Source organism: Polypterus senegalus, chromosome 17 (genome assembly GCF_016835505.1).
Source record: "Polypterus senegalus isolate Bchr_013 chromosome 17, ASM1683550v1, whole genome shotgun sequence".
NCBI classification, from domain to species: Eukaryota; Metazoa; Chordata; class Cladistia; order Polypteriformes; family Polypteridae; genus Polypterus; species Polypterus senegalus.
The window spans coordinates 47,676,945-47,704,525 of record NC_053170.1 but is presented as its reverse complement, the minus strand read 5'-3'; the positions used below and the strand labels follow the sequence as shown (position 1 = coordinate 47,704,525).

The 27,581-nt window shown below is 36.1% G+C and overlaps 1 protein-coding gene across 1 annotated transcript in view; it reads left to right on the top strand.

The window, feature by feature from the left end:
* bsdc1 (BSD domain containing 1) overlaps positions 1-27,581 on the top strand; it is a 37,183-nt gene extending 9,602 nt beyond the window's left edge. Inside the window, exons 2-11 of the mRNA XM_039739496.1 lie at positions 2,037-2,094; positions 4,970-5,086; positions 9,739-9,906; positions 10,001-10,055; positions 10,289-10,404; positions 17,497-17,565; positions 18,228-18,309; positions 19,434-19,958; positions 25,312-25,415; positions 25,943-27,581. Of these exons, the coding sequence (XP_039595430.1) occupies positions 2,037-2,094; positions 4,970-5,086; positions 9,739-9,906; positions 10,001-10,055; positions 10,289-10,404; positions 17,497-17,565; positions 18,228-18,309; positions 19,434-19,958; positions 25,312-25,415; positions 25,943-25,975 (1,327 nt within the window). The 3' untranslated portion in view covers positions 25,976-27,581. The remainder of the gene's footprint in view (positions 1-2,036; positions 2,095-4,969; positions 5,087-9,738; positions 9,907-10,000; positions 10,056-10,288; positions 10,405-17,496; positions 17,566-18,227; positions 18,310-19,433; positions 19,959-25,311; positions 25,416-25,942) is intronic.

Genomic DNA, 27,581 nt, shown 5'->3' with positions numbered 1-27,581 from the left:
ATAAAATTGTATTCTAAAGTGAAACATATTTTATACATTTTAAAAAATAATTAGCCGACTGTTGTGTTTTATAATGAAGCTCATGAGTACTGGGATCCAATTCTGAAATAAAAGCCTTAAAACTTACTGAATATGTCTACTTTGAAGTATCAAAGGTATCATTTTAAGAAAAAGTGTGTTCAGTGTTTCTGAAGCTTGCTTGTGACAACAAAAATTAACCTAGAAATAATATTTTATCACAGATTCTTGGTACAGTTTTTGTCAATACATTTTTTGCTCACTTGCCTGCTCACAGTGGTATTCCCACCTCATCTCCTTGCCAGGCTATTTTCTGCTTATCCTGGTCTTGCTTCTGTATTTTTGTTTCTTCAGGGCTTATGAACATGTAGACTTCATGTTAAACCTGGCACTGTGAGGTCAGAATGACAGCACAGCGCTACCACTCTGCCTATTCTAAATTATCAGTACTAAACTTACTAAGTTTCAACCTGAATAAACTTGGGTGAATTAATGTTGCTGAAGTGGCCCTAGTGTGCATGTGGTTGTTTTTTGTAGTCTGTTTTTTAAATAGATAGATAGATGGACTGTGCCCAAGGATTGTTACTGCCTTGTGCCCGATGGTTGCTAGGTAGGCTCCAGCAACCAGCGACCCAGCCCTGCATAAGCGGGTTAGGAAGATGGGTGGATGGATGGCTGTAATGTCTGTTCAGTTCTTGTCACATGTTTGTATGCTATGTGAATGCTCAACATTCTCTCTCAATGATGTATATGTGTGCATTATTACTGCTGGCAGCAGACAGAATCTTTGCAAAATAATGAAATAAGCTTTGGTATAGTGAGTGAATTTAAGCAATTGTAAGTGTGAGTGTTATTATTGTCTAGTTGTCAACAAAATAGAGTAAGAAATTCACATAACAGGCGTCAGTATTAAGTGTGAATCACACCGTTCTGCTAAGACTTTCAATGGTGACACACACTCCAGGCCCTGAAGATTGGCGCAGAGGAAGACGATCGGCAAAGTGAAGTACACAGCTGGTGTCCTTTTAAAATAGCTGAATGTAACAACAATGATTTGCATTTTGTTTTTTCCCCACATTTTAACATGACATCGATATACTCTTCTGTAATATTTACGTAATCTTAAGATGCAAATCAATATTCTGTGACATTGTGTGCATGAAAATCTGACTTGTTTTGTATTTTTTAAAGCTTTTTTCACAATGGCACCCCAGTACCCAAAAGCTCCGTCATTAAAACAACTGCCTGGTCTGACAACTGGAAGTCCAGGCCTCTATAACTCCCAGTCTTAGATAATGAAGTAGCAGTCTCCTCGAAAAGCCTGTTTCCTTAAGTCAGTGTAAAGTGTTGAAGAAAGATTTAGCTATATAAATAGATGGGGTAGATACTAATTTCTGTCCATCAATCCATCTATCCCATAACCTGCATAATCCAGTTCAGGGTCCTTGGGACGATTCTCATCTTAACTGCCTTAATTCCTGTGGTGAGTGCTATTGAAGAGGAATGTGAATTTTTGAATAGCTCTCTAAACAACATCCACATAGCTCTGTTGGGTTTAACCCAGAGATGATATATGAAGTAGAATGTGTGCTGATTTGTTGATGAACAAGTGCAGGATGGATCCAGATGGAATAGATTTTAACCGTGTAGAGTAGCTTTGAGGACACTAAACGCCACTTCACTGGCCAGAGTTTGTGTGTGGGTTGCAAAAGTAGACATTTTTGTGTAGTAGAACATTCATATCACACAGCCCTACCCAAGCAATTCCAAATAGGAATCCAACTACGGTAAATATGCTGTAAGAAGTTAACATTTATGCTTTTTTTTTAATCATGTCTCAAGTTTAATGCACATTTAATAAAATGCTCAAATGACAAAATATACTGTGTTTTGAAATTACATAAATCTGCAAGGTGTCCATTTGAGCTGACTTACATTTTTTCTTTACATGCTGTATTGAATATAAAGGTATTCTAGTATTTCCAAATGAATAACACTTTTAATATTTATCTTTTCAGGGAAGGAGATTGGTGGGGAGGTTGGTTCCAACAGAGTTTTCAAAGTGTGAAAGAAAAAGTAAGCCATTATTTATTTTTTTCTTAATAATGTTGGTTTGAAAAAAAACAAGCAACAAGTTTGACTAATATCATGTTGAACATGAGAACTTAGTTCAGGGATAGAATTTATTAGTATCTATCTATATATATAATTCACTAAGGCAAGACACCCATGGAAAGCACACTGGAAGGGGCGTGGATTCACTAAGCCGCCGACAAGTAAGACACCTATGACGCACGCAGGAAGGAGCCACGCCCACCAACTCCAAGACCATTGTATACGACAACAACTCGCAGAGCCACGCCTACCAACTCGGACGTGACGACAGAAAAAAATGGCGTCATTTATATTCGTCTGTCATAGAGGCCACATGCACCTCCGAGGCATGTTTCTCGCGGAGGTGAATCGCCATATACAGCGTGTAAAACAGTTTGCAAGGGGTATCCCATGGGATCCTTAAAACTATCCTTTACAACTGAGGTTAAAACACAATGAAGTAAACAGTCTTTAAAAACCGAGTTTTCCGTTACGACGCATGACCGCGTGCACCATAGCAAACTGTTTTACACGCTACATACAGCAATTCGCATCCGTGACAAACATGCGTCTTCTTAGATGCTCCTGCAGGAACACGGAAGACATTTGTTTCCCTGCCCACCAACACTCCTTATTTCACCAATCCTCTGGAAGATGGAACAAGAAAATCAGAGGAGGGACAAAAGTGATCTGTGTTCTCACACCAGCCCGTTTTAGACAACTGTGTCTTTCCAAAAGTGTTTAGCATTCAATACATTATTATGCATGAGATTGAGCGTGTGTCTGCCTGGCGCAGAGAGGCATGGGTAAGCCGTTGAACCCCATTCGGGCTGCAAACCATGGAATTCCCACTAAGAGCGACTCATATGCTCCCACTGCTTACGTCCCTACCCTTTGTACACACCCCCCTCCCACCTCGCTACTACCGTGGTCGGTTGTCTTGGTGGATTATATATAGAAAAGCAGCCAAAACCGCACACAGCAATGAAAAGTCTATGTGAGTCACAGGTGCATCTGGACTGTGCAAAGACGACAACGACTCAAGTGACGAGTTGGAGGTGGGCACATGAGCAGGCAGTTCATACTGAACGAGAAATCCGCAGACTAGCATGATGGAGGGAGCGGAGTGGACGTCCTTCTCCTCTCCGGCGCGATGACGGTCTGCCAGTTTTCAGTCACGGACGATTGTGTGTTGGTTCGTTACGTACATTGTTACAATGTTACTTTACTTGCTGATTTATTACATTACCGATTTTTCAAATGTTAATGTTCTCCCTGTGCTTAAAAATCATTAAAAAACCGACCTGATTATGCGGCGTATGGTACGCCGCGGGTTGGCTAGTTACCCTTTATTCTTGTATAAAATACATATTTCAATTCGTATATGTATTACTTGACTTTGAAATTATTACCTTGAAAAGATTTTATTTTGTGAGCCTCATGCACAATTCAAATGATGATTGTAAACTTCAATTATAGTTGATTATTTGTCAACACCTTTGGTTACACTGCAGCCCTTTTTCTTTCTTCATTGATCTAAAATGTATTTTTGACATATCCTCATTTCAATATGTTGATTTTTTTCCTTGTATTTTGTGAGCTGGAGGGTTAATCGCACCCCAAATAGGTACAGACGCCCCTGGGAAAACCACAAACCCTGAAACACTGACTACCACCCTCACATTGTTCCTTATCCTTGCACTATAACGCGTAATACAAGCGTCGCGCGGTACTCCGCCGATTTATAAGCCTTGCGAGCCTGTCAGTTTTGGAATTGATTGTTTGCTTTTATCTCTCTCCGCTCCTAGCGGAACTGTCATCTCTGACTTGTCATGGAGCACATTTAAGCTCATGTGTTTGCAGTGTTTGAATAAAAATCCTTCTTGTTTCTACGACCTCCTGTGTCTCTGTGCAAATCTGTGACCCAAGCGTGACAATTTGTATTACTTAGTATTGATGAATAAGACAGATGATTTAGGATTAAGGATTCTTTTATTTTAGCAACAATTATATAACCCCAGGGTAATAGTCTTTCACCTATTTAAACTTAGACCTGCATTAACAAGGAATTTAATATTTAGAAAATGACATATTTCATTTTACTCTTCTTAAGATTGTTTCCTAACATACAATAATACCTCCTTCATACAGTATATATGACGTACCTAGTGGACAAAATATACCCATCTTGAGAAGCCCAAGGTTTGAAGTATGAATAGAGATATCTTGTACAACTCTTAAGTTGTTTCTACTAAGTTATCCGCTGACAAAAGAAACAACAAAGAATATTAGAACGAGTCATCTATCGTAAATCTTCATTTTCTGGTAGACACATGGTTCATCGATCAATCTGTCAGTTCAACATGAAACACCAACAAGACTAAGTTCAGCTTCTACTTATCTCGTAATGAAACATTTGACAGGCAGGATGGCAATAAATAATTGCATTACATTTTATTCTCTACTTGTTGACATTTTCAGTAGGCATTTGGCTTGGATGCAGGGTTTCAGCCAGTTTGCTGTGCAATTGAAAACTGTGCAAAGTAACATTGGAAGTCAAATCAACAGTAATGTCCAGGGCATGAAAAAATACATTAATTTGAAGGCCACCTGAATATATTAGTTTTCTGATTTAAAAAACATCCATGAAAAGCAGGGGTAGAACTGGCACTTCCAAGTTATGACTCCATTATAAATTTGTCTTGCTTTTTAGGATTTATTAATTCATGTTCAGAAATATTTTAAAACCAATTTTCCATGTAAGATGTATGCATTTACACTGTTTTGACATCATTAAAAATTACAGTATGTTATCTTTTTGAAATCAAAACATATAAACTGTGTCTCTTTTTCACAGTCAGTTGAAGCCTTTGAATTTATGAAAAGAGATCTGACAGAGTTTACTCATGTAGTTCAGCATGACACAGCATGCACCATTGCAGCAACAGCTAGTGCCGTCAAAGAGAAGCTGGCAGTAAGTATTTCATTTTAATAAAACAACAAAGATTTGGATTACAGTTTTCACTTTTACTATTGTAAACATAAAATGTGTGGAATACCATATGTGCCAAAATGAAATAAATAAAATGGCAATCCACCTTAATAAAAAGACAAGTGTCAGTGTATTTGTGTCCATTTGGTTGCTATTTCTCTGTTATATACCATTTAGAGTGGAATTTGTAAATGCAGTGCTAGTGGTTGTGATGTGTCATCTGTTGGAATGAAATATACAGTTCATTTTATTACTTTATGCATTACAAAATACATTCCAGTACATGGTGAACTGCAAATGTTAACCCTGAATACATCCAATAGATAATAACTGCTGAAAAAGTGTGTATTTGCACATACATGTTTTTATACCATTGTCAAGGTTAGGAAGAAAAATTTTAAAATTGGCAAAACATGTAGAAGAAGGGAGAGGGAGGTTGAGAGCATGCACTGATACAGCACAATGTTGCACCCACCCACACGACTAACCACCTCAGGATCCCAAATTAGGACCTGAGTGTAGTCATCCAATGGGTGACATCTCAGCACCACACTAGTTTGAATGGAATGGAACAGTGTAAAGTTTTTGACTGGAGTGCCAGTCCTGCCACCAACCCCCCGAGTTTTCCTTGCAAGCTGGAAGACCTGCTTGCAGGGCTGGATGCATGTTAACATCATACCCAGGTCAGAGCAATGGGCCTTGCTTAAGAGAACAACGGTGTGGAATCACCCCTGGCATTTACAGGGATGTAGAAGCAGGGTCAGAAAAAATCAAAAATGATAATAAAAATACACAATAAGAATATTGGCCTTAATGATGTATTTTATTATCTGATGTTATACACTGGCAACAGCAGGGTGGTAGTGACTTTCTTGCACCTGCTTGGGCCACATGAACAACTTTTATAGGTGTAATGCTAATGACCGATAACTTACTGTGTTGGGCAGTGGATGTGTGACAATAATGATATATCGACAAAACCCCAGCACAAGTAGGCTAGTGCTGCTAAACCAAGCAGAAGAGACCACTGCCACATTTTTCTCACCAAAATACTTTGACTATAAGAGTGGTCAGTTCGATGAGTGACACAGAGAAGAAGCGGTAAAAATAGGTGGCTCAATCTAAAGATGAAAAGGCCTTGAAGTCTTCTTCTTCGTTTAGGTATTGGCTTTTCTGTTTTCTTTGTTTTCTAATTTAATGATGCTTTTTTTCCTTAAGATTAATTTTGACATTATTTGTTGCATAAGTTAATTGTGCACCATGTTAGTTTCTTGAAGTAAAATGAAAAAAAAGAGAAAAGTAACAAAGAGGAATAGGCCACCACAAGGGAAGGACATTGGTTGTGTAGTATTATAGCAATCAGACAGACACCTTATGTATCAAATAAAAAAAAACATGAGGTGTATGGTGATTATTTAGATTTCAATCCGCAGCACAACTAATCTCTGTATATTCAGTTGTGGTACCAATTTATTTGTGCAAATCCAGCGGTGGAGGGTGGCACTCCTCACTCATGTGCCAGCCTTCATTCAAGTCAGTCTACCTCTCTACCTCTGGCCACGTGTTGGAGCAAACCTTGCCTCCACTTAAACATGGGCGATATGGCCTAAAATCAATATCACGATAAATTGAGCAGTTAACCTCGATAACGATAAATGGACGATAACCACCCCAAGTGCCAAAAAAACAAACTTTTTTTTTTTTCATTTGATGGGGCTGTGGCAGGCAGCATAGTTCCTCCAGTTATTTTGATAATATTATTCCCCCTAGACCTATTCATTGCAATTATATTATTACCACTTTAAAGGACTGTAAAATGTCACTGAAAATAAATGAAGACAATAGTAGTAAGTACTTTTAGTGGTTAAGATTTATTAACTGAACAAAATAAAAAGTGTAGGATACAATATGTAACCATGCTCTCTAAAAAATGTGTATCCCTTGTAAACAAAATAGTTTAATAATAAATATGTTTCACATTGGCTATTCACAAAGTAAACAATGATTGTGCAAATGTAATGCCATCATGGACAAAGGCCTATCTCTGCTAAGGCCTTGAGGTAGCATATCTATCCAAATCTTCACACCCAACATCACCCCAATTCATGGTCTAATTCTCAAATAAAGCAAGCAAAATAAAGTAAGAATTAAATAAGACCTCTCAGACCATATTTACAAAATTAAAAAGGGTTGGCACAGTAATAAAACATTTTAAAAATCATGTATTTTGCTACATTTCACAGCACAACATGATCAACACTGGCTCACAATAAGTCTTCTGTAAAACTTTCTGGATACACTGCTGCTCAGCAGTCTTAAGTATTTTTATGCCTATATAAACATTATTCAAACATTAATACTTTCAATTTTGAATATGACACACAGAATTAAAGTCACTTTAAAACACACCAGATGTCACCACCCAAATATATTAAGATGTACACACTTACCGACTGCCAGGTGCAGCCTGTGCCCAAAACATTGCACCCGTGTCCATTTATTGAGCTTGACAGCTTTCACAATATTTGGGCCGTTGTCAGTTGTTATAGCAACAAGGTCCTCTTCACTGATGTCCCATGCAGACAGCATCGCTCTCAACCCCTGTCCAACCATCTCCCCCGTGTGATCAGATGGAAAATAGGCCGTCTCGAGCACTCTGGTACGCAGCTCCCATTTGTTGTCGATGTAATGAACTGTGAGACTAATATACGGCTCCATTGTGCGGCTGGACCAGATTTCGGATGTGGCTGCAACGTGCTTAACGTATCTCAATTCAGCAGCAACCTTTTTCCTCTCTGTGCTGTACATGCTGGGAATGATAGTTTTTGAAAAATATTTTCGTGATGGGAGTTCGTATCTCTTGTCAATTATTTTCATGAAGTGTCTGAACCCGTTGCGTTCCACTGTAGCAATAGGAGCCATGTCTTTTGCTATGTGGTAGCCTATAGCATTTGTGATTTCTTGCCATCTTTTTGAAGTTCGCTCATATAGTTGAGTACTAGCAAATGCTTCGGTTATTGACCGCTGCCTGGTGGAGGAAGACGTTTTTGCTGGTCCTCCTAATCTCTTCTCGCTTTGAGCTTTTTTTATGTCTTCGAATTGAATCACATGGTTGTGCTGCAGGTGGTGGAAGAGGTTGGTTGTGTTACCTTGACTTGACGCAACAGTCTTTTTGCAGAGTTTACATTTAACAATTTTTTGATCAATATCATCCTTGTTGAATCCAAAATGTTGCCAAACGATTGATGATGCATTTTTTTTGTTAACAAGCGTCTCCTCTTCCTCCTCCACCAGCTCTACCTTCGTCGCTGCTGCTTCAACATTTAAATCGTCCTCCATTTGTTCACCCGTGTCTCGTCTTGTTACAGGTAGTAGAGTCATGTGACTCCACCCCGTCAAGTCTGTAACGTAGCACAGCGTCTTAAAGGGACATGAACATCGCCAACCTGCACATGCCTTTTCTTTTTTTTTAAAATACCGAATTTACCGACATGGGCAAAATGACGTTGATGAGAGTCATAAATTTCGGTAACGATAAATTTTTGATATATCGCCCAGCCCTACCTCCACTTATCTAGTGATACCTCTTTGTTCAACAGACATTATCATCTACAGATTGTTAAGGAGTAATGTTTGACTTTTTTGAGAGAGAGATCAGAGCTATGTGTGTTTTATAGGGTAACTGCTTATTGCCAGAGATATCATGGCCATGTACTCACCTTCCACTTGGCCAGAATTACATTTAAAATTTTTTATTATTATTGATTTTTAAAGTTTGCCCTTTTTCAGTACTACTTGGGCATAGCTGTGGGGGGCAGCTAGTTATGAAATAAATTATCAGATGCAAAAGTAAATAACAAATTGTGAAAAACTGCATGATTAAGTCATATAATTATTATGAAATGCAATGTCACCATTATTATTAGAGGTTTTATTTTAAAATGGCCTTGTTTTTAAGGTCTGTTTTTATTTCACAGTGCAATAAGCACAGTGCCTGTGCTATTTATGTCCGAATGCCTCTTTAAATCAAAGCCAGAAGGTTAAACCTGTTCATTTTTTCAACAATTTGCTGTTCTTTCCTTTGTTTAAATATAGACAGTGAGCTACCAAATATCTTTAGCTCAACTTTTCTCATATTCAAACTGACAACACATCAAAGTACTAAGAGCTGCAATAGTTTGTCAGATGAAATAAATTGAGAGAATTTAACATATTGTAACTGTACCAAGCAATGGGAACATTTATTGAACAATAATAAACTGTACATTAAAAGCCTAACATCCTAGTTGCACATTTTCACTGTTCATTGGAAATGGCTGGTAAAAAGGACACCCTACTATTCTTATACTGTCTTCACCCTCCTTAATATAATACTAGTTTATTATTTATCTTATTTTGGCAGCAGTTGTATTCTTTAATGTGGTTGAAAGTAATTGAGTATTAAACGTTTATTGTGTGAATTGTGGCTTTTTGTCTTTCAGCATTCTCACAAGTATATTATTGAGAATCTCTTTGCAACATCCAGCCTGCTTTAACTTCGCTCATTGTTGTTTTACTATCGGTTTGCTTTTTCTAATCCTAATTATATGTGGAGCTGCCTCAGTATCTGATACATGCAGCACTGTTGTTTTCAGGTCGAGGGATCTTCTCAAACAACTGAAAAAGTTAAAAAGGGCTTGTCTACTATCTTGGGAGTCATAACAGATACACTGGCTCCACCTCCTGATAAAACCATCGACTGTGATGTAATTACTCTGATTGCAACTCCTACAGGCACAACTGAGGTGTATGACAGTGCTAAGGTCAGCTATAATCCTCTTATTCATCTTTTGTTTTTTTCTTTTCATACTATACATGTGCATTGGTACAAATTCTTAATTTCCCTTTTTTTTTCAGGCACGTTTGTACAGTTTGCAAGCTGACCCAGCTACTTACTGCAATGAACCAGATGGTAAAAACCTTCTATGTATAATTAAGTTGTCTCCATAAAATTGCTTTTTAATAGGGAAATAGAAATGTATTGATGCCTGAAGAGAAATAATACTAATTATAATTGCTAATAGATCCTTCTATTTTAAATATTGTCAGAAGGTGCATTTAGAATAGTTTTTCTGGGAACTGTTACGGTCCTGACTAAGAACACTGTTACCCTTCCCATCTTCTTTTCTACTTTTATCTCTTTAGGTCCAGGAGAGGTGTTTGATGCCTGGCTGCAAGAATTTAATTTGGAACAAAAGAAAGGAGAAATTTCTGATCTCCTAGTTAACAGTTCCTCAATCAGAGCACTATACACTAAAATGGTACTTTTTAATGATGCTTTGACTTTAGATAAAGAAAAACATTCAGAAATTACCTACATTTTATTTTACACTAGCAGAAATATCCATGTTTTCCCCAAGTGGTTTGTGTTAGATATTTGTCAACGTAGTAAATGCATCATATTTTATAATTAAGAACAAACTTTTTCATCAAATTAAACTACAGAATTATTGTTAGCTTTAGCAGTTTTTGCTCATTAAGGCATAAAATATTTTATGTCCCATTATATAATTTTTGGTGAGAAAAGCCTGGTTTTCTGAAGTCAGTTCCCATTTTATTTAGAGACTAATCCTTACCTTCATTTATGATTAACTAGCAAAATACCCGCGCTTCGCAGCGGAGAAGTAGTGTGTTAAAGAAGTTATGAAAAAGAAAAGGAAACATTTTAAAAATAACGTAACATGATTGTCAATGTAATTGTTTTGTCACTGTTATGAGTGTTGCTGTCATATATATATATAATATATATATACACACACACACACACACACATAAACATATACATATCTACATATATCCATATACACATCTACATATATATATACACACATATCAACACACACATACATATACATATATACATATACACATACACACATACAGATAAATATACATATATATATATACACACATACACATATATATATATATATATATACACATACATACATACACACACATATATACAGTAATCCCTCCTCAATCGCGGGGGTTGCGTTCCAGACCCCCCCGCGATAGGTGAAAATCCGCGAAGTAGAAAACATATGTTTGTATGGTTATTTTTATATACTGTATTTTAAGCCCTTATAAACTCCCCCACACCGCACAGTTATAAAGCATAAACCCTTTGTATTCTCTTAGATATTAGGTAAGATTCATTGAAATTATGTATCTAAACACACTGTTTATATACAGTAAAACCTAAATATTATTTTAAAGATATCGAGTGTCTCCGATATCACATATGTTACAGACATTACAATAGACAGGCCACCAGCAATAAATACGTACAATGCAAGAAAAATTGTATACAGTAAATGTGTGTACAGTGACACTAAACGTACATACATGTACTAAGTACTGTAAGTAGAAAATTAATTATAGTTACTAACCAACAATGACACAACGACTTGTCCAATAACGATGAGTTTAGTTTTACTGCACAACAAAGGAGAGCATTACAGCTCTTCTAAAGGAGCCTCTTCAGGTAACTGTATATCACAGCCGTTGTTCTTCTTCTGGCAGACTTCAATCCAAATCCCTAAAGCAGATTCCATCCAGACTACTGCCTTATTACATCCACTTACAACTCATTTTGCACCCTGGTTAAAAGGACACTGCGGCCGTAGATCTTATATTCCTTTCCTAATTTTTAAATAAAAAAGAATCATAGCCTCATTGAAGCAGTAGCAGGAGCAGATCTTTTTGAAGCCATAAGGAAGGGCTTGACTATGCACAAAGATAAACACAAAAGAGCACAAAAGTTAACTCTTTACACAGCGAAACACGTTGATGCTGAATGAGCAAGACAAGACTTCCTGGTTAACATCGCATTCACTTAACTGCATGCTCTGATTGGTTAGCTTCTCAGTCATCCGCCAATAGCATCACTTGTATGAAATCAACTGGGCAAACCAACTGAGGACGCATGTACAGGAAGTAAAAAGACCCATTGTCCGCAGAACCCACGAAGCAGCGAAAAATCCACGTTAATATATTTAGTTATGCTTACATATAAAATCCGTGATAGAGTGAAGCCGCGAAAGTCGAAGCGCGATATAGCGAGGGATTACTGTATATATATATATATATATATATATATATATATATATATATATATATATATATACAGACACATATATACAGATCTACATACAGTATATACACACATATACATATCCACATATATATATATATATATATATATATATATATATATATACACAGTGGTGTGAAAAACTATTTGCCCCCTTCCTGATTTCTTATTCTTTTGCATGTTTGTCACACAAAATGTTTCTGATCATCAAACACATTTAATCATTAGTCAAATATAACACAAGTAAACACAAAATGCAGTTTCTAAATGATGATTTTTATTATTTAGGGAGAAAAAAAAATCCAAACCTACATGGCCCTGTGTGAAAAAGTAATTGCCCCCTAAACCTAATAACTGGTTGGGCCACCCTTAGCAGCAATAATTGCAATCAAGTGTTTGCGATAACTTGCAATGAGTCTTTACAGCTCTGGAGGAATTTTGGCCCACTCATCTTTGCAGAATTGTTGTAATTCAGCTTTATTTGAGGGTTTTCTAGCATGAACCTCCTTTTTAAGGCCATGCCATAGCATCTCAATTGGATTCAGGTCAGGACTTTGACTAGGCCACTCCAAAGTCTTCATTTTGTTTTTCTTCAGCCATTCAGAGGTGGATTTGCTGGTGTGTTTTGGGTCATTGTCCTGTTGCAGCACCCAAGATCGCTTCAGCTTGAGTTGACGAACAGATGGCCTGACATTCTCCTTCAGGATTTTTTGGTAGACAGTAGAATTCATGGTTCCATCTATCACAGCAAGCCTTCCAGGTCCTGAAGCAGCAAAACAACCCCAGACCATCACACTACCACCACCATATTTTACTGTTGGTATGATGTTCTTTTCTGAAATGCTGTGTTCCTTTTACGCCAGATGTAACGGACATTTGCCTTCCAAAAAGTTCAACTTTTGTCTCATCGGTCCACAAGGTATTTTCCCAAAAGTCTTGGCAATCATTGAGATGTTTCTTAGCAAAATTGAGACGAGCCCTTTCTTTTTGCTTAACAGTGGTTTGCATCTTGGAAATCTGCCATGCAGGCCGTTTTTGCCCAGTCTCTTTCTTATGGTGGAGTCGTAAACACTGACCTTAATTGAGGCAAGTGAGGCCTGCAGTTCTTTAGACGTTGTCCTGGGGTCTTTTGTGACCTCTCGGATGAGTCGTCTCTGCGCTTTTGGGGTAATTTTGGTCGTCCGGCCACTCCTGGGAAGGTTCACCACTGTTCCATGTTTTTGCCATTTGTGGATAATTGCTCTCACTGTGGTTCGCTGGAGTCCCAAAGCTTTAGAAATGGCTTTATAACCTTTACCAGACTGATAGATCTCAATTACTTCTGTTCTCATTTGTTTCTGAATTTCCTTGGATCTTGGCATGATGTCTAGCTTTTGAGGTGCTTTTGGTCTACTTCTCTGTGTCAGGCAGCTCCTATTTAAGTGATTTCTTGATTGAAACAGGTGTGTAATCAGGCCTGGGGGTGTCTACGGAAATTGAACTCAGGTGTGATACACCACAGTTAGGTTATTTTTTAACAAGGGGCAATTACTTTTTCACACAGGGCCATGTAGGTTTGGATTTTTTCTCCCTAAATAATAAAACCATCATTTAAAACTGCATTTTGTGTTTACTTGTGTTAAATTTGACTAATGGTTAAATGTGTTTGATGATCAGAAACATTTTGTGTGACAAACATGCAAAAGAATAAGAAATCAGGAAGGGGGCAAATAGTTTTTCACACCACTGTATATATATACATATATATACTGTATATAGCAAAATCCAATAGCTGCACTTATGAATAAGCTTGTATGCGGTTTTTCTTCAGCGCTCTTTGGAGCGTTTTTCTTCAGCGCTCTTTGGAGCTCTTCCTTGTTTTCTAAGTACTGCGTTCACAGTCACTTCACACGATTACGTGGGAGGCGTGATGATGTAACACGCAACTCCGCCCCCCACGGCCATCGAGCTGAAGTCCATTACAGTATATGGAGAAAAATAGATTCCAGTTATGACCATTACACGTAGAATTTGCCCAACTTTTGTAAGTAAGCTGTAAGGAATGAGCCTGCCAAATTTCAGCCTTCTACCTACATGGGAAGTTGGAGAATTAGTGATGAGTCAGTGAGTGAGGGCTTTGCCTTTTATTTATATAGATTCTGAATTGAATGGAATTGGAATATGCATTCTTTTAAACTTGAATGGATATGTGAAATAAATATCTGTTGGTATGAGAGTGAAATTAAACCAGTTTTTGTTGTTTATCCAGTTCTGTTATGTAATAAAATTGCACAGGGGTTTTATTTGTCAAATTATGTGATTAGGTGTTCCAATTTATAATTTAACCAGTAACAGTGCAATGCACAATAAAGTGCAGTGAATACATTTGCCTTGAGCATTCATAATTTTCCTACTCTTTCTCTGTATGTTTAGCATTCGTTTGCTCAGAGGTTGATGTGCTTGCGCTCTTCTTTTCTCAACCCTAGTGGCCCACTTTTTCTCTTCTTTTTTTCGGCATCTTTTCACATTAAAACTGATTAAGTCAGTGATTGTGTTGCAATTACTTAGTACGTTTTCTTTAATTTTTTACTTAAGCTGGCAGTTAAGTGTTCAATTTGCCTCAAGAATGATTTAAGATATGAAGAGGTAGGAGAAGCGACGGCGAAGGTGGTAGGGATGAGAACGGTGCCTGTATGCATGTGCCGCATGGCCACTACCAAAAGGAATAACCTTGGAGGTCAGTCATCACCTTAAAAGCGGATAGTAGACATCACGTAGTATATGTGTACCAAATGTCAGGTTAATAGGGCAAACGGTTTGTGAGCTACAGGTGATTTAAAATCCTGCACAGACAAACGGACAACCATGGTAGCGTATTATATATAAAAATAATTATTACAGCAACCCTAAAACTTCCAAAGATTTTAAAGGTTTTGTTAGACAATATCATTACAATATCAAACAGATTTACATATCCTTGAAAATTGTTTTAAATAGTACTTAAAGGTACTAAGTTGGCATTGATTATTTTTTCTCTACTTTTAATTGGAGGTTGACATCATAATGAAGTCATGAATGTGATTTTCATTAACAAACTGATCTGCAAAAAAATATAAAGCTTCCATGAGCGAGGCCCTTAAGCTGCAATTTCTCCGTCCTGGGTATGATGTTACTGTAATCTGCATCCAGCCTGGCCTGCAGGTCCTCCAATTTACAGGGAAAACTTGGGGGTTGGTGGCAGAATTGGCACTCAAGCCACTGTAAAAATCCTCACACTGTTCAGTATGGCGCTGAGGTGTCACCCGTTGCACAACTACACTTGGATCTCAATTTGGGTGGATCTCCGCATGGTGGGTGTGGCAACGTGCTGTAATTGGCGCATGCGCCCATATCAGTTGACATCCTCACATGCTCAAGTACATCTGCTGCATGGTTGTTCCTGTTATTTATTAGTCACTTTTTGACAAGATTAAAATGTTTTTATTATAGTTAGTTTTATTACTAGTTGACCTTTTGAAGTTTTTCCCTTTATTTTTGCCAGTCTTCGTGATTATTTTTACTTTATATAGAATATATGTATTTAAAATAGGGAAACACTTCTGCCAGTAATATTGTGAAAACTGTCAACACTTTTGACAAATTATTAGGATTCCTCTTAAAAGGATTTTTTTAAATGCCTAAATATTTTTTGTCATACTTCTAGTCTAAACACAAATATAAAAATCATATCATCACAAATAAAGGCATTTATATTTATAGAGGCTAATGGCTTCAAACTGTGTTGGTGTTAAGTGTTAATTTTGTAGTAGGAATAGTGTCAAGCTATCATCCAGAGAGTAGTACTCCATAGTCTTACACTTTTCTTTTGGGATTGGTCAGAGGAGGTAATTAGTGCTGTTAGAGAAAAAAGTATCAATATGCAGAGGTGTGCTAGTCCTGGAATAGGTGCAGTTTGCATTAGGTAACAAGCTTATTTGGTATTATGGATTAGGTAAGGTGTAATGTGATGTCTGGATGAGTTGAACACCATGTCACATTACACGTCTTTTCCAGCAATTTTTCAGCCATAGACTTCATTTACATAATCTTAGCAAGTTGGAGGCTGTTGTGGTGTGCACCTGTGACCACCAGTTATATAGTCTGACACACCCAGCCTCTTGTATGCTAGCTTATAATGAATAAATCAGTCAAACCTTATTTTACCTTAGGCCTTTCAAAGAGAATGCTTTAATAAATCACTTAACAAAGTAGGCAGTAGTGTAATTCAAAAGCCACAAAATAATAATGCAGTGTAAGATAATTAAACTGTGTAAGCAATATACATATGTTTAAGCCTGAACAATATTTGCAAGGCATGCTTTGTCCATCTTTTTAAATGAACGTGAAGTGTGCTATTGTGAACAAGATTTTCAAGTACTTACTTCACAAGCTTACATGATTTTATGTACAGTTAATTAAGAAAAAATATTGGAACAAATTGTGAAAAAGTCTGTTTAAACATGAATGAAAGTTAAATCTTTGCTCAATGTGACTTTGTGTGTCCTAAATTTAGGTCAGCCTACATTGCAACTTGCAGTGAAAAATCAGAAGTATTACATTAACACTTAAAAGTGTGTGTATGAGACCAGTGTTACCATATTTGCACTTTTAAGTGTTAATTTAACACTGGCCATTTTCTTGTGTGAGAGATCCAACTTAACTAAACCCTCATTTAATCAGAACAGGAGTTTAAATACTACACAAAACTACGGTATATAATTGAAAAGCTTGAGTTACAAGCCACAACACTGAAGTATTGTTGTGAAACGGGGTTAAGTCAAGGTATTTTAAACCAGCTGTTAAATATTCTGTATTTGCATTTGTAAAAGTACAGTTAAACCTGATCTCCTTGGTAATCGTCATATACAACTAAATTTTATTTAGGGTTGCGACAGATAATTTATGTTTTGTTGTATTTTGTTGTCACTTTGACCCTGAATTAGATTAAGAAGGACTGAGAATGCTATGCTGTTACAAAAGATTATTAAAGAATATTTTCTAAAAATGGATTATATTTGAGGTAATTAAGTTAATCAAACTTCAAAAAAGGCATCAAAATATCAAATTAAAACCGTGACTGCTTACTTAAAATAATTTGCTAAATATTTCAGTTATTTATACAAAGGACATATGCTCAAGCAAAAACACCTTTGAAGTTAAGTAGATAAAGTATTTAAATGAGCCTTTAATCTGCTTTTACAAAGTAGTAAAGTACTTTAATCTTTGTAAACTGTTGTAGGTTCCAGCTGCAGTTTCCCATGCAGAGTTTTGGCAGCGTTACTTCTTCAAAGTATATCAGTTATTCCAGGTGAGTGGTCCAGAATGTGTAAATTAACAATAGAAAATTCAACACCATAATGCACTTCACTGAAAACTACAGCAAGTATATAAATCTATTAAATCACTTACAGAAGTAACATCTAAAGATAAAATCATTATTCTAGAATTATCTGCACAGAGTTTAAATGAGTTTGACTGTTCTAACTTTAATCACATTTCCAGAAATAAAATTGATGAATGTTGTGCATTTTGATAATGGTGATTACTATTGGGTACAATGGTGTATGCATTGAGTTTCTCAAGGTGCTACAGTTTCTGTTTGCATCCTAAGTATACACAGATTAGTTTGGTTGGCAACTGTAAATGTGATGAATGACTGTGCATTAGAATGTACTTGTACCATGTTTTAGGTTTGGTTTCCTGATGGTACAGTACTCTCTTTGACCCTGTATTTGAATAAGCATTGTCTGGACTGTAAAGAATTACATAAAATGATTTCACAATTAAGTATAAAAGAATTCCTGGAATAATTAGTTCCAGCTTCTTGTACTTACTTTAAATTACCATCCTCTGATAAAAAAAAACAATATTATTTCTTCTACACCAGCATGAAGCATAAAAGTAAAAGTAAGTACCTAGTAATGTACTTATTATATAATATATAAAATCACTTAAATATTTTTCAAACAGGAAGAAGCCAGGAGAAAAGCCTTAAAACAAAGAGCTGAACACACTTCACATTCAGAGGAACTTGGGTGGGAAGAAGAAGAAGGTAGCCCTTTAGTTTCCTCATTATCCTTATTTAAGCTTTAAAGTAAAACTGATCAAATTAAGTATATTTTAGTTGAATGTTTTTGTCCTTGTGTAATTCAATGTTCTGTGTCGAGTAGCAAGATCTGAGCATATACTAGATTGTTTACCTAAATGGTAACCTGCTGCTTCACAGATCCTACAACCTGGATTCAGTTTTTTCTGTGTGGAGTTTGGCTCTTCATCCTTCATCTGTGTGGGATTATCTCTAGGTACCCTGGTTTATCAGCAACATGTCAAAAACGTGGGTTAAGTTAAATGCCAATTTTTAATTGGACTTACGTGGCAGTTAGTGTTGGGATGTGTGCGTGTGAGGGTAGGCTGTCTTCCACGCTGATGTTGCTAGGATGGACTTTTAATCCTGAGTTAGATTAAAAGGGGTTTGAGAATGTTTATTCTTTCCCAGGACTGCTAACTTTAACTGATAGAGGAGTACTTTGTCTCCTTTTAAAATGGTAGTCAGGATAATTTGTTACATATTTGGAGGCAGTATACTGACATTTTTATTGTTTATTATTTTTCTTTAATGGAGAATTAGGTGATCTCCTTTAGATTTATAATTTAATAGTGCATTAATGAAAACAATATGAAGAATTTTTTGCAAAAGCGAAATATACTGTTTTTTTCATCTGAACTGAGTGTCACATTTTTCTGTACCACATTTATGTCTTAATTCATTTTTCAGAATTCGAAAAAGTTGTTTTTTCCAGTAGGTTAATATGAGTAACTAAATCTGAAGAAAAAATACCTATGACATTAATGTTGTGATGTTCAGACTTGTAGCTTAATCACAATATTGCTGTTACTATGAATTGCATTTTGCATTAGCATTAATTCCTTGTTTGTACACCATGTGCTCCTTGTTGGTATTTGCACTAACAGCATATTCAGTATATATAGTAGCTTAGGGCATTTTTACACTAATTTCTTGTTACTGTTTACATAATTTTTTCAAGTTTCTTTATTATAGGTGACACCTGCATATTTAATATAACTTTGTGTGTTATTTTAAAACTAATAGCGTATTGTGATGCAGAGAAATGTATACATCTTGCTTTTAATTCCTTTTTTCATGCACTTGTATAGATGAGTATGGAAACACTTCATCTCAGCTTGATTTTAAACCATCAGATAAATCATTAACTTCATCCGAAAGAAGATCTACCCCAGAAGAATTGGCTTTGTTTAGTTCTGTTACAGCAAAAACACCCACAAGTGACAACACGGATTTCAGCAATATTACAGGAGAGAATGAAATGACGCCCTCTGTCAGCAGTGAAAGTGTTACTCTAAGAACACAAATTGACATCCTAGGTACAGTCCCTGATAACACAACAGAGGATATTACCAAAAAATTAAGAGAAGCCACCCTAGAGGATGCTGATTATGCTCATAGTACACAGGCTCCTGTAGAAAGGCTGTCTGGAGAATCTTATAAGTCTGATTTGATTGGACAGTCTAGTCTGCAAGGAGGTGAAAAGTTAGACACTGCAGTGGAGAAGTCGAGCATAAAAAACGAGACTCTTAAAGAAGAAGGACCAACAGACTTGAGAGTGTTTGAACTAAATTCAGATAGCGGAAAATCAACCCCATCTAACAATGGCAAAAAAGGTAACCTATCCAATTAATATCTAAAATGTTTTGTCTATTCTTTAATTTGTTAATTCTGTGCCTTTGTGTACCAAATACGTTTGTGCGACTATAGGCATATAAGAGACAAAAGATTATTGTGAGAAAGCTTTTTGGTTTATGAAGCATTATATAGTATGAGGAAAATTGTTGTGAAAAAGATGTAGGGCTGGTTATATCAATGCGTTTTGTTAAATGTTGATCATTCTTTCTGTGCCTGTCTAATCATTGTAGATCATCTCATTTTCTTCAGCTTACTTGTAATATTTTATTCATTCCCATTACTGGTCTCCTTAACACCATGAAATTGGAAGATGACCTTATCACTTCAGTTTCTTCTTTTATGTTATTCTTATTTAATAATCCTTGTCTACCTCGCAGGTCTGTGATTCCTATTTATAGTTTTAAAAGTTGAAAGTTTTCATTTTTCTTAGAAAGCATGAAATGCCAAACCGACATAAATATTCAAATACCCTCAGTGGTATATTGATTTTCCAAGACCTGTATCTGGAGCTCTGTGTACAGTGAAAGATGTGGAAGACTGGTGCTATTGCATGTTGACTAGCTGAGAGTGAGTCTTCAAATGCACATTGTTTTCTAGGAAAAATGAGAAATTATACGATAGCATGATTTTGCAGTTTTGGCATCCATGTTAACTTGGCTCACAATGAGAAACATAAACAAAAAACCACAAATACTGAACTCGTAATTTCAAATTTTAGTGCACATGACCTAATGTTTGTCCACAATATCAGAATTTTGGAATATATTGTTTCCTGCCTTGCACCCTGTGTTGGCTGGGATTGGCTCCAGCAGACCCCCGTGACCCTGTAGTTAGGATATAACGGGTTGGATAATGGATGGATTTATCCATCCAACCATCCATTATTTTCCATCCCACTGAATCCAAACACAGGGTCACAGGGGTCTGCTGGAGCCAGTCCCAGCCAACACAGGGCACAAGGCAGGAACTAATCCCGGGCAGGGTGCCAACCCACCACAGGACACCCACACCCACACACCAAGCACACACTAGGGTCAATTTAGAATTGCCAGTCCACCTAACCTGCATGTCCTTGAACTGTGGGAGGAAACTGGATGGATATCTATCTATCTATCTATCTGTCTGCCTATCTGTCTATCTATCTATCTATCTAATATAATATAATATAATATAATATAATATAATATAATATAATATAATATAATATAATATAAAAAAAATCCCGAAATGGCAAAGCAAGGCAACGATACGTGATTTTCTCGGAAGACATGACATGGAACATAAGATTCTTGCAAGACACACCCTTCTTATCAAATAAGAGCACGGACAGCCAGCAAAACATTCAGTCATGTAAAGTCACGTAACCCACACAGATCCTGTGCTGTCAGCAAAGAAGGAAGTGCAGTGCGGAGAAAAGAGACCCAAGGCGCGATACACATGCAGAGAAAGGTACAGAATATGAAAGCCGTAAAATTCAAAAGTATTGTAGTGTCCCAGCCAAGCTGAAGCCTTTTTTGTTTTAAGTGTCTATTAGGTCCGATCGAGGGAGGTGAGAGTACAGCACGGAAGACTGATATCTGGGTACTGATTGAAGTGGTAAGGGGGAGGCGAGACCTGTGGGAGGAGGGGTTGGAGAGTGTGCTAGAAAGTTGTGTTTGGGGTTACGCAGTCGGCGATTGTTAAAGTAGAACTTTTGTGACACTTTATTACGTCAGTTGCTACAGTATTAAAAAAAGATAGTAAAGATCGCATTGACACAGACAAAAGGAAATTAATCATCAGAACCAGGTTAAATTGAAAAAATAGCAGGACAAATCGAGGTCAGCAATTAAAGGCAAAGAGTGTAAAAGTCTTTTCGCCTTCGGATCATTCAATGCACAAAATGTGCATGTACACAATAATGGACCGTACACTATGAGAATCTGTGGTCCCGCACAACAGCAACGATTCCAAAGAAGAAAAAAAGCTTTTAAAATTGTATATCCGATTAACCAAACAAAGGGGTTGGCTCTATACACGTAAAGAGCAGGTTACAGATTATGAAAGCAGTGGAATTCGAAAGGCTCAAAAAAAAAAACCTTGGTGTGATACACATGCAGAGAAAGTTAAGGAATATGAAACTAGGGAAATTATTAAGTATTTAAAAAAGAAAGTAAAGATCGCAGCATCGCAAACAAATGGAAATTACTCGAAAAAGGGAAAATAATCACCACGGACCAGGGGTAACAAAAAAAAAGCAGGTAAAAACGAGGTAAGAAATAAAAGACAAAGTAGAAAACAAAGTAAAACGTCATAAAGAGGTTATAAAACAAGGGGGCCAAACACATGCAGAGCAGGTTAGAGAAAATGAAAACTGGAATTCAAAAGACTCAAAAAAAAAACGTAGGCGCAAAACACATGCAGAGCAAGATACAGAATATGAAAGTAGAAAAAAATGACAGTGTCAAAACAAAGAAAGTAAACATCATATTAGCGCAAAGAGAAATTATTACTTGGAGAAATAACGAAAAGGGAGAATAGAGATCGAATATATGGACATACAGTAGGTGATATGTCAGAAGTATGTAAATATGGTAAGGCTTTGAAGTTTACGTCAGAGAATTTCAAAAACGGGGTTTAACTCACATGCATTTATTGGTTACTTTGCAAAAAAAAAAATATTAACTACTGATGATGTGGATCATTTTGTCTGTCCTGAAATTCCAAACAGATAAACTTATCCTAAATTATGGTACAAAGTCATTAAACACAAGTCTCACTGACCTCATTTAAAAGATTCAGCATATGGGGACACGAAAGATTCCAAATATTGTTTTTACAGAAGTTCTGAAATAAAAGTGAAACTAATGAAATAGCAACAATTCAAAGAAAAAAAAAATTCTTACAAGTGTGTATCCAGAACACCAAACACGGGGGTTGGCGAGCGAAGCGAGCAGCGGGTGTTGTTAGTAGATACGTCCGTAATATTTTCTCGTACAGTGATACTGGCTTGTATGTTGCTGTAATATGCGTCACTGTATTGTGTGCCTTTAATTTTCTCTCGCAGTAATACTGGTTTGTATTTCCGTAAAATGCCTGTAATTTTCTCCGACAGTAATACTGGCTTTGATTCCATAATATGACTTTAATTTTCTGTCACAACAGTGGACAATCAGCAGAGTGTCCCCAGCAACTGATGTAATGTGTGACGTGTAGCTGATAATCGTGCCCGTGGCATCTCCCTAGCAAGTACTGTTTAGTTCCCCAGCAAGTATTTTAATCTGTGCTGGCGTGCAGCTGATTATTGTATGTGTGGCGTTTCCCCAACAACGGATTTTATGTGCGTGGCCGCGACTACCCAATCGGCGCTCTCCCCAGCAATGGTGTCCTTTATTTCTTATCATGCGCGGCCATGGCTAGGCCATTTACTGTGTGCCCAGCTTCCAGTGTGTGTGCTTTATTTGCTTATCATGCGCGGCAGCGGCTAGGCCATTCACTGTGTGCCCAGTTTCCAGTGTGTGTGCGTCCACGGTGCCATGCGCATGGGCGGCCCGCACATGCGCACTTCACCAGACACACACGGACACCTGGACTCGCACAGGGGTTTTATTAAAGAGGATGTTATATGGTTACCATACTAGAAAATTGGTGATTTAAAGTATATTAAATTACATGCACATTTAAAAGTTGTAATGTTATATGAAGTTGTTTGCACATGTTTGCTTTGACTTTTTCCAGTGAGGTCTACTTAGTCTAATGTCTTGCCGATTGTAGAGTCATGAAAACTGATCTTTGCCGAAGCAATAAAAACCTCCAGTTCTTTAGATTTTTTTATCTTATCTTTGCTCTGTTTGATTAATTTTGTCAATCCAGTTTTTCCTAGGAATATTCACTACTACTCTTAAGTTTTTTTTCACTTGCAGATTATGGCTGTCACTGTGGTTTAGTTAGGTCCCTGAGTATTAGGAACGGCTTTGCAGACCTTTCTAGACATATAAATTCAAACAACCTTTTCTCTTATCTATTTGGGGATGTCCTTTGATTTGGCCTTGTGAGCTTGTTGAATCTTTGTGTTGGAAAAATATTGAAATATTTCAATATATTTAAGGTTTATACTGAGCAGAAATTTCTCTTTTCAATTAGCTGACTCTAGTTGTCCCTTTAATTGGGTTAATTTAACTTAGGGACAGCTCCTTATTCACACAGTGCCAGTTGTTGTTGGATAACTTTGTTCATTAGACAAATTAAGTAATTTAAACAATGTGTTATTTGTTTGTTCAGGTGTCCTTTTCTGATTGAGAACCTAAACACCTTTGGTATCAAAATTTTGTAAGAAAGGAAACTAGGAGGTGTCAGATACTTCTTTCACAAAGCTGTTCATTCTACTGTCTACATTGAGACCATTTGAAGTCATTATTGTTACTGCTTTTCAGTGTTGTATTCATTTAGTTCAAAGCCTAGTCCTTTGTTTAACTAAAGTCCTTCAGGTAGCCTGAATAGAGCACTCCAGTAAAGTGCAGATTTAAAAAAAAAAAAAAACTAAATGCCATTTTTTTTTCTTTTTAAACAGAGTAGTGCCTTTAAAAAGCAATTATTATTACATTATGAAAAGAAATTTCAGTGACTAAGAATTCCATTAAGCAAAAGTATCAGATTAAAGATTTTAAGAAAGACACAGTAACAAATATAACAGGGATAATGATCTAATTTGTTGTTTGTTTCTTTTTTTTTTTTTAAATAAACTGATATTAATCCACGTATAAGAAATTTAAGTTTGTTTTTCCAAGAACTCTTAAGTGCCACATATCATTGATATGTATTTGGCTGTCTATTGGTCTAGTTTCACTAAAACATACAAACATGTCTATTTAATGCAATGTGACATTTTAAGGAAAAGCTACAGAGTGGCAAAGTTGTAGTTAGTGTCAGAAGAAGAAGTGGGATTTAATGCTGTGTAATGATCCACTTTTGCAGTGTAACTGCACCCTGACCTCCAACAGTCAAGCGAAAAGACAATTTCCCCTTGGGGATTAATACAGTGTACCAAATAATTGTTTCTTATTTAAATATTCTTATGTTAGACTTACAGATCAAAACACCTTTATTAAACTAAGCATTTTGTGTCATGACTGGGCATAAACAATAGCCTCTATTTACATATCATGCAACCTTTTAAACATTTTTGGGGTTGTTCCCAAACTCTGCAAAGACAACTTTTTGAAAAATCTTGCGTAAAGTTTTCACTTTTATTTGTTTTTTATTTTTTTTATAACCTCTGTGGTGATACTTCAGTAGCATATTGTACTTAAATATTTGATTGTTTCATTCTGTTTCTTATATACTATTAAACAGGCTCAAGTACAGATATTAGTGAAGACTGGGAAAAGGACATTGATTTAGATATGACAGAGGAAGAAGTTCAACTAGCGCTGTCAAATATGGAAGCATTTGGAGAAGTAAGTCTTGTTTGGGGGTCTTGCTCCATTTTACTTATTTCTGAAGTCATCTATCAATCTATTTTTCACAACTCCGTGATTGTGGTCTGGGTTATAGGGAGCAGAATATCTGTCTAAGCAGCAGCACGTGTAAAAAAGGCTTCCGCTTGGAGTAGAATTTATCATTTATGTTCAGCAAGTGTCTGTATTTGTATGTGCCTGCTAAAGCAGTAAACATCTTCTTTGTGGATAGTTTGGGCCTTCTTACCTCTGCTACTGACGTAACAGTGTTTGCTCACTGTAACCTTCACTAGAATAATGGATTGTGAAAATGACCAAATGTAGATCATGTAAAGTATTCATTTATGTAAGGGTCCAGAATTCCTATTACTATATTTTGTTTTTTGCATGAATACATGGACTGAGGAGATGTGCCTGTAATGTCTAGATATTTACTGTATGTCTGGTTAAATTGGTTTGCTTCAGTTTCAGTATGCAATTAGAGCTTATTTATAAAAGTTATCTTTTGTGTTTTTTTTCCCCCTCAGCTGGATGAAGAGGATTGGAAGGATTGGGATTAAAGATTACTGAATATTAACACAAAACATGACAAGGAAAGCACCTTTGCTTGCTAATTATTAGAGATTACTATTTACCCGTTAGCTGCTGTTTCTTCCCCAACAGTTTGAAGAAGTCCTTAAACATCTGGCTAATTTTTATAATATCCTTATAAAAATATTTATTGTAATATAAAATTTTCCCAGATTTTACACACCTTATTTTAAAGGGTCATTTTCAATTAATTTGATTTGGATGCTGACCATTGATAAGATTTCATATGTCTAGTGTATTATAATGAACTCTTTAAAATGCTGCCATCTTTAAAAGCAGGTCTGATGTGGAGAAATAATTTGAGTTAAAGGAAATGCTTAGTAATGAAAAGACAGGATGATAATATGCTGGTTTTTTTTTTTAATTCTATGGCCCGACCCTGTATTGTAAAATATATAAATATATAAAACTCTCCTTCACATGTTAAGTGGGTATTATACCTGCAGCTAAGTATAAAAAGCAAAATTTGCTAATTGCTGTATAGTATACATTGTTGAGAATATATAATATAAGGATTTATCATTTTTTGTTTGTTTTTCATACCTATTATTAAAAGTGAAATCCTTGTAAATCATCTTTGTACTCGATTCTACATCTGGACTTCAAAGAATATACTTTAATGCAAAAAATGTACATTTTCTTTTCTGTGTGTACTTGAGTATTCTTTTATATTGCTATTTCTATTCACAGATTATTCTGAGATGTATAAAGTAACAATTGTTAAGATTCTATAAGCTTTCTGTTTAGGGCATCAATGTGCCATTTTTGTTCTCAAAAATGATCATTCAATACGGAACAGAGTATGCCAGACTCTTTAGATACTGTGGTAAGCTTCTTTTCCAAAGAACAATTTTTAAAAATTGCTACATCTGCTAAGTGCTGCTTAACAAATTTCCTGTCTGTTATGCATGCTGGTCCAATTGAATAAGCAACGTGGTTGGTTAATACATTTTACTTTTATTTAAATGTCTTTGTTAAATGTTATCTCAATGCTAATTTTGTGTAATTGTCTTATTCATGTTTGTGTATTTATATTTGAAATTGAAATCATTATTATTTTAGCATTGGACAGCTGACGACCAGTCATTTTACTCTTTAGACATGATAAAAAGGCAACTGAGCTAGAATCAATCTTCATGTAAGATCTTACTGATCTCTGCAGACATTATTGCGTGGTCTTTTGTTTTTATTTAAACAAAATTATAAGGTGCCAAATATTTTATACCACTTAGCACTTCACCAGAGACTGTATTTCTAATACTTGGTTTTTCAAATTTAGATGGCAGTATTTCATGAAAATAGAATGTTTTGATGTAATTAGAAATTAAAAACCAGTACATATTTGAATTTTACAATAGCACTCATTTGCAACTACTGTTTGTAATTTGCAGATAATGAATAGTGAAGAGTATAGAAATCCCAAGTATAACATTGCAGTTTAAGAATAAGTGTAACCTATGTGCAGGTTAGTTTTGTTAAAGTTTTTTAAACCGCATCTGATTTTTTTTTTTTTTTCTTATCTTTTGTTCTTTTATTGTATGTTATATTGAACATGGGTCCAAAAAAACCTAAAAA